Source organism: Saccostrea echinata, unplaced genomic scaffold (assembly GCF_033153115.1).
Source record: "Saccostrea echinata isolate AGI-Se365-2 ecotype Australia unplaced genomic scaffold, CSIRO_AGI_Sech_v1 ptg000014l, whole genome shotgun sequence".
NCBI lineage: Eukaryota > Metazoa > Mollusca > Bivalvia > Ostreida > Ostreidae > Saccostrea > Saccostrea echinata.
In genome coordinates, this window is record NW_026889763.1 from 6,857,185 (window position 1) to 6,865,792 (window position 8,608).

At 33.5% G+C, this 8,608-nt stretch overlaps 1 protein-coding gene across 1 annotated transcript; it reads left to right on the plus strand.

Annotated features, from left to right (window-relative positions):
- Window positions 1-2,625: 2,625 nt before the first annotated feature.
- LOC133187041 (schlafen-like protein 1) lies at window positions 2,626-8,394 on the plus strand. The gene is made up of 4 exons (XM_061322412.1): window positions 2,626-3,325; window positions 3,510-3,662; window positions 4,310-4,458; window positions 8,278-8,394. Exons 1-4 carry the CDS (start codon window positions 2,626-2,628, stop codon window positions 8,392-8,394), a joined length of 1,119 nt encoding a protein of 372 aa, XP_061178396.1.
- The last annotated feature ends 214 nt before the right edge of the window (window positions 8,395-8,608 follow it).

Sequence of the window (8,608 nt, forward strand, 5' to 3'; positions counted from 1 at the left end):
GGTTGAGCGGTTCTAGAGAAGAAGTTAAAAATGTTCAAAAGTTAACCCACGACGGACGACGCACGACGACGGACAAAAACAGATAGCAATAGGTCACCTGAGTGACTCAGGTGACCTAAAAACAAAAGGTTAAAGAAAGTTGACAGATGAAGATCTTTTTAAAAGAAAAAAGACAATAAAAGTCCATATTGCATCAGTTGAAAAGATGTAAAAAGATTGGGTTTTTCATGTTAAAAGATGATAAAAGATTGCATTTCTATTTTTAAAAGATTTATGAAAGTGGGCCATTTGGATATCTTTTTCATGCTTAAAAGTTAAACAAAATATTAACTTCTGTACCTTTCCTAAAAATATAAAAGGAGGTTAAAAGCTGCAAAAAGGTAAACAAAAGATGGCCAGTTGGTTATCTTTTGTTTAAACAAAAGGCGATTTTTCGTGCAGTGTCACTGCAAACCTGATTTGTTTACTTCACACTTCCTTGTCAACCGAATCATATAACCTTTCTCAGCGCTCTCTTTGACTGGTGAGTTTATATATATAATATATATAATTTATATATATATAATTTATAAATATACAGAAAGATCGAAAATCTTACTTCTAGCGGAAAAGTGGGAGAAAAATCGTCATCTGAAAACATTTAGATATTATTTATTATAATATTGTTATATAGGTAAATAATAATACAAAGCTGTAACAATAGGCAAAGAAATTTTATTATATTTTCGTAACAAAAGTACTGTACCTTATTATGTACATCCATTTCTCTTTGTTTAAATATCTAAGCAATCAAAGACTTGGAGAGAATGAAGGCTGTTAAAGAATATTTAATTGGAAATATTAAAAAAAAAAAATAGTACGAAACAAAAGAAGATTACATATAGCTATGGCCTATTTTGACATTATGTCGAACTTTCGGTTTTATTTCTTTGAAAAAAAAAACTATTCATAGAAAAGACTGTTCTATAGAGCCCATGCATCAGATATTTTATAGATCTATACTGGTAATAGGTCTTAATTTACTGGACGCCTGCATGGGATTTGCAATAAAACTTTTTGTGAATTGTTACATAGAAATAGGCTAATATCAATTTATTAATAAGCCAGATCAACATTTTACTTGCTATCTAATATAGATTCCCCACTTTTTCCAGTCATTGTACGGACTTAAAAAAAAAATACACGGGTACACGTAGCTCCTCGATAAATCCTTGATCAATTAATTCAACATTTTAAAAAAAAATGCTACATGTTTTAATTATTTCAAAGGAAGTTTGCGTCATGGCATTTATATAATCTTGAACCATCTGAGATGGTGTTAAGCTTTCATATGTATCATAAGCACAGGATGAAATTAAGGACAACTGCTACAAACAAAAAATTGGAGTCATAGATTGGCATACATTTTGTCCCCCGCTTTTGCAAAAGTGAGGGTACATTAAATTTGTCTGTTAGTCTGTCTGTCACATAAAACTTTAACCTTGGTCATAACTTTTCAATGAGAACAGATAGGGCTTTTATATTTCACATGTACATGAACTATGACAAGACTATGATTTTTTACCATTTGACCTTGAGATTGAAGCTTGATCTACTTTTCAAAAATTTTAACATTGTTATAACTTTTGAATGAAAAAGATGGGCATGCATATTTGACATGTGCATTACCTCTGAAAAGAAGTTTCCGAACGTGCCATGATATTTGACCCCTTGACCTTGACGTTTGATTTCCGAATGCACTCTGGTTTTTGACCTTTTAACCTTAACCTGAAAAGTTAAGGTGAAGTCTATTTCAATTTTTTTACGTTGGTAATAACTTTAAAATGAGAGAAGCTAGGTCTTCCATATTTTTACATTACCCATGACAACACCTATAAGAAAGAACTTAGCCTATCATTTTTGACTTCATGGCCTTGACCCAGAGGTTTGACCTACTTAGCAAATTTTTTTTACTTTGGCCATAACTTTTGCTCCAGGAAAGACGGGGCTTTCATATTTTTTTTTCACAAGTGCATTACTTGTTACAGGATCTTAAGGATTGTATTAATATATTTGACCGCATGACCTTGATTATAAAGTTTGATGCAATTTTGAGAAACTTTAATCTTTGCCGTAACTTTTATTAATTCAAAAATTTAATTTGTTTTTTATGTGATGGGACAGGACACACAAACAAAACAGTTACAATACGGCATAAATAATTGCATCCCAACCACAAAGACACCGAAAGCGGGGAGCCACAATTCTTTGAATTTGCTTGTTGGGTTTATATTGGTTTTAAATGATGCATATATACGAATTGTCTAAAATATAAGAAAATAAGACTTTCTCTGATATTTAAACTTCTTTTTTGGCACCATCCTTATAAAACCTATACATTTTTTATCACTTTAAAGGACATTATTGAAAAGGTTAGAATGAAATTTGGAATTTAGACGACTGAACTTATTTATTTCGCTTATATAAATATGAATTTTATGAGTTTTGAAGGGAAAAAGTTTGTTTGTAGCAGCTCTCCTAAACTCTCGAGGTATAAAATTAAAAAAAAAAAATAATGAAAATCTTTTCAATTTTATGTTTTTACTTTAATCTTGATAAACAGTTATTTATCAGTTATTAGGTAACATGGTGTCGATCGACAAAACAAAGGTGTATCTAGGAAATCTTCGAAAGGACATACCCTCAAAGGATCTTAAAGACCACATTAACGCTTTGTTCAACAACTTAAGCATCAAAATTAAGCACAATGACATCTCAATACATGAAAATCGAAGAAGAGAGTCTAAGCATGCTTTTGTGGATTGTTATGAGGAACAAAGAGCTAAATATGCTCTCGATCAGCTGGATACATGGAAGTCTAGAGGACAAAAACACACTCACTTTAATAGGAACGCCATCTGCAGAGGATCAGAACCTTTGACGTATGGATACAAACAAATTGTTAGTCACAAAAACAAGATTACACCTGAGGAAAGAAACAGGAAGGCTGGGGACAGTCACTTTCCGGATACAAGGACATCTGATGCTTTAACCAGAGTTTATCATGATCAACATCAACAGCACAATCATCACAACTCTTTGTTAACATACAATGGAACAAATAATACTCCAGGTACTTTAGGTATTACAGGGGAAGACAAACAATCACAACGTAAGTTTTACTTAGAAGGGGAGAAACTAGGTAATGAAACAAGATATAAAGAGTTCAAAAAAAGTTGCGGAGGATCTGACAAAAAAGACAGGAAAGAGCTTTTATCAAAATACGTATGTGCATTCCGAAACAGTGGCCAGGGTGGAACATTGTACCTCGGGGTAGATGACAGTGGTATGTATAAATTAAAGCGAAAATGCTCTTCATGTTCACCTTTTATAGGAAGGAGCGAATGAAAAATATCGTAATATTGTATAGATGTTGTTATTTACAATGAATGTATATACACATGTTGTATGCTTTTTCTAAAATATAAAAAAAAATAATTAAAATAAAACATATGTATATTACATTTGAGGGTCTGTCGAAGGAGTTTCGTGTTCACAAGCCAAGGAGGACGAGTTGAGGTTGGAGATTGATGAAGCAATAAAGAGCATCTATCCACCAATCTTTACTGATGCTTATGACGTCAAGTTCACTCCTGTAATGAAAAAATCAGAAATTCGAAAAGGTACATTCAATACATATCTTCGTAGATGGAATTTTACCTTTTACACATAACAATCAAATTAAAGAGACTCTGCAAAAGAGGATAAGTAAATATTGTAGATTTTAGAGAGGAGATTGTATTAAGTGTCGTACATAGAAAATCTTTCTTAAATCGTAGATTTATCGTTTGGCAGATGCATTGTGCCTAAAATTAAAATTCCGCTAGGAAATGCACTAGTACATGTACAACTATTATTGGTTATTTTCTTAAATTTTGAGAGTCGTATATGACCAAGAACGAATAGTATGAAATCGTTAATAATAGCATGACACCACAGAGAAGGCCTTTTTTATACATGTAGAAAGAACATGCATTGTTTTTTTAACCTGTTCAAAACTCTAGGGGACTCGGATTCTACATCTGCGACTGTTCAGGGAATGGTGTCCATTTTTTTTTTTTTTTTGTCGTATATACCCGTTTGAGACGTATTGGAAAGAGACCTTTTAAATAATGTACACGCACTATGCAGAACTGCATAAGAGCTTTTTGTATTGTTTTTGTGGAAGAAACACAAAAATACAATTATAAAAAAAAAAATACTTAATGAAAACATGTTTATTATTTTATAATTTTCGCAAGGTACTGCAGCTGTTATTCTTTTTTTTCAGGGGATTATAAAGTTATAGAAATAATAGTCCATGTTAGAGATCTAGAAGGCATACACATGTTGTCTTCTTCTCCCCACGGAACGTTTCTGCGAAGGGAAGGAGGAGTACAGAAATTGAATGACACAGAAATCCAGGAGTGGGTAATGCAGGTAACAAACAAATGAAGGACAGTTACAGAATTAATCATAACAAACGTGTGCTATAATAAAAGTTAGAGATTCTATCTGAAACAAACAAGCACGTGGTTCAATAGCAATTAAGGACCCTCTATACACCAGAGGTAAATATTTATGGGACACAGAGAAAATTATAGTGTGCAAAGGTTTAAATATTGAGCTTATCTATCACACTTTCTACATAGGGTACCTTGCATTTACCCCCAGGAAAAATTTTCAAAGACAATGAAGTTCTGATGAATAAAAATCATTGTTGTTTACCTAAGTCAGCAAAATACCTGCAAATGAAGTTTTCAATCAATTCAACTTGGCCTATTCAAATGTTATAAATGCTTGGTTTGATCACAAATTCAGTTATAAACTGTACATTTCAATTTATTTTATTCTTAATCAAAGGACAGATAACTCTATCTGCATAAAAATACCACAAAATCAGAACTCTTTAGTGTGCAGTGTATAGAGGGCTCTTAAAGATTAAATTTAAAACAAACAAGTGTTTCGTGCCACGCAGCCGAGAAATGTGATATGTCTTCTATCGCCGAGGCGTTGCTTTGAGACTCTGTTGATACCCTGTTAACCCAGGTGTTTGCAAATGGATTACAAATAAAAGGGCTCTTTCTTCTTGGTTGGGTAACAACTGTCCGTTGTCAACGGATATCTCTCGCAAACAAATTTCTATAGTCCTGCCACTCCTCGGGCACACACCTTTTATCTCCCAAACCAAGTGACTGCCTTATTCAGGTCTAAGTTTAGGCTCCTGGTTTTATCTCAGGTATCTTCCGCCACCGTTTGCCATATCTAGGTCTTATAACAGTATATATGAGGATAAACAGCCAGGGTATCCACTCCGTCTCCAGAGAGGTTTCTTCCGCACTATATAACAGCGTGTATTATCGTAGCAGTCCCAGTACCTCGGTAGTTCCGAAAACTTAAAATATACTTTGCAACACCTGACAATTTGTGACATTTATTGACACCTCGTCCACTGCACGGTCTTTTCTTGCGTCTAACAGGAATGTTGTCCTTGTAAAGTGATAAATCGTCTTCTTCGTCTGCCTCATTACCTAGAGGTTAAGGGTCTACCTCTGGTCCTGTTCTCTTATCATTAGGAATCTCGCCTTGCAAAGTTTGAGAATACCTAAGAGGTACATGTATTCTGTCAACATGTTTGACGTGCTTTCCATTACGTTCACAATCTACTGTGTAGGTAAAATCCGTCATCTTTGACAACACATTTTAAGGACCCCGCCAGTGGCATGTGAATTTTGGTAAGCACAGAGCCTTTCAAATTGGAAAGACCACATACACTTAGCATCCTGGCTCAAATATATCTGCAATGACAACTTCTGGTCCTGATACTTCTTCTGCCTAACATTTGCCGTTTTTATGTTTTCTTTGACAGGTTTCTGTGCGCTTTTCTTGTCTTTTAATTCCCAGGTCCACTTGCCTTTAGGTATGTGTTGTACTGATCTGGGCATCTCTAACTTGATGTAAAGTGGTGTGAAAAATTCTTTTCAAGCTTCAGGTATTTGGGAATGTTGTCAGTTGTCACACGAACACCCTCATCTCGTACGGCAAATGTTTGTCCCAATCAGAATTGTCGCGTTCGTCGTTCATGTAAGCGCTTAACATTTTACTAAAGTCTTCTTGAAACGCATTAACATGCCATCACTTTGTTGACAGTAATGGTTGGTCCAAGTTTTCTTTGTCTGAAGAACCTAGCACATCTTTTCTAGGAGCACACTCTTGGTGATAGTAAATCATTGACGGTTCGAGCTTGGTGAAAATGAATTACTGACGGTTCATCGAACTGGGCAATCAATTTTTCAACAATAAGTGTTGATTTCCATGCTCAGTATAGGGAAAGATTCGGTCCACTTCGTAAAATAGTCTGAAACAAAAAAAAAAATATTTTTGTTGCCGTTATCAGTCGTTGGTAGTTCTCCTAAGATGTCCATGGCAATCCTGTCAATGGGTGAACCACTTTGGAACTAGCTTCATGGGGGTTTTCCTTTGCATCTGAGGACCTTTTCTTATATAGAGCATTTCTTAAAATCTGCTATGTAAAATTCTGGTATCTGTTTTCAAACAAGGTCAATACAGATTTTGCCTTATTACAGCTATTGTCTGGCACTAAGGTGTGGATCTGTCCTCACATCATGGCATTATTCCAATATTATCAGCAGTTGGCTACTTGGTAATATATTTTGCAAATGGATAGTCTTCCCTTCTTCTTCTACAAATTGTGTGTAGAGAATGCCAAAATCAACGCATAATGTAATAACACAAAATGTAATAAGAAGCTTTTAGGAATATTACATTTTGCGTTATTACGTTTTGCGTTGATGTCAACGCAAAACGTAATAAAGCAAAATGTAGTACATGTAATATTTTTTTTGGATTATTCTAGTTTTTGTTATAATATTTTGCGTCGATATTACGCAAAACGCAACAATGCAAAATGTAATAACACACTTTTTGGTCAGTTAGGTTGAGAATTTTTACACCAATGATTATATAATTGCTTTATTAATCGCCGTTTCCTGATCTACGAAATATAGAATGATGCAAAATGCAAGCTCCATTTCAAGGGATCAAATATAATGTGCCATTTCCTGGCTTTCAGACATGGATAATGTTTATTAATTTTCATTTTTTTGAAATGCAAAAGGGCATGCCCATGTCTTATGTTTATAGATATTTGAGTAACTGGTATTTGATTCGCCAATTATAACATTGATTTAATTCCACCGATTTAAAATAATCTTTTCGTTCAGTACCACTAGTTTCCAGTGGCCGTACATTTTTTCTGACAGGAACGTACAATGAAAAATTAACCAGGAAACAAAAATTCAAAAATATTAGACAAAGCTTTATTTACGCATAAACAAAGAAAAATTATATAAAGAACTTTAAAAGCATTTCATACCCCTAACCGACTCATCCACCTCGGCACAATACCTATTCATATTTTATAATATCTAAGATATGTTTAAATCAATTCTATGATGTTTTGCGTTGAACACAATGCAAAAAAATTATGTTGTGTTATTATATTTAGTGTTATAACATTTTGCGTTGGTCTCAACGCAAAAATTTAATAACGTAAAATGTTATAATCAAAAAGTACATTATTCAGTACATTCTGCGTTAATCTGGACGCAAATTGTAAAAACGTAAAAATATAATAAACCTAAAAGGTCTGTAATTACATTTTGCGTTATTACACTTTGCGCAAAATGTAATAAAGAAAATATAATAATCCCAGTTTATAACATTTTGCATTGTTATTACATTTTGCGTTGTAACAATGCTCACACAGGCACTTGAATGATGAGCTGTATTTTTAGGTGAAAAAGTAATGAAGTTTAGAGAGTTATAGACACAATTAGGGTACCTGGACCAGAATTAAGAATAAAGCATTGTCGTGTGGTAAGAGTAAATAGAGCCATTGGGAACTATTTTTGTAGAACTGATAGATCTGTATTGAGTTCAGACGAAGTAAGAGTCATGATAGTTTGATGAGGATTTCATAAAGATATACGTAGGGTTGGAGTCAGTTAATTAATAGATTGGAGCTAATGTATTAGATACATGTAATCATCTATTGGAGCTAGATTAGTACACATGTAACAAGTGTGAGGTATTGAATAAAAGAAATGCTGAAAACTTCAAGTTCTTGTGAGTGCATTGACTGGATTTAATGCTGGTAAAGTTGAAAATATCCCACCCTACTTTTTTGTCTCTAAATGTAAGAACCTAAATTAATTTCATTTTGATTTTCTTCTTCAGAAAGATCAGAAGATTATTAGACAAATGGAGGAAAAAATGAAAGAACAGAAAGAATTTTATGAGAGAAAAATTCAGGATGAATTAAAAAGAAAATCCAAAGTGTGTGTGGTCTTGTAGCAGTGGCATAAGACATGCTTTCTTATTAATCAGACATGAAGACATTTGATTCTTGAACATAAGTATTTACAGCTTACAATGTATTAACAGCTTACCATGTCTTACAGTTTAATGCGTGTTTGATATATACGGACTGTTTTACATTTAATTAATTCAATCTTTACACATAATATAGACACCGTCTGGATAAAAATAATTAAGAACAAGCAAATTC

Excerpts from the sequence above, each read along its gene's own strand:
- LOC133187041 (XM_061322412.1), top strand. The coding sequence starts at position 2,626 with ATGGTGTCGATCGACAAAACAAAGGTGTATCTAGGAAATCTTCGAAAG. Across the intron at positions 3,663-4,309 it reads AAAATCAGAAATTCGAAAAG|GGGATTATAAAGTTATAGAA; the intron begins GTACATTCAATA and ends CTTTTTTTTCAG. Across the intron at positions 4,459-8,277 it reads TCCAGGAGTGGGTAATGCAG|AAAGATCAGAAGATTATTAG; the intron begins GTAACAAACAAA and ends TTTCTTCTTCAG.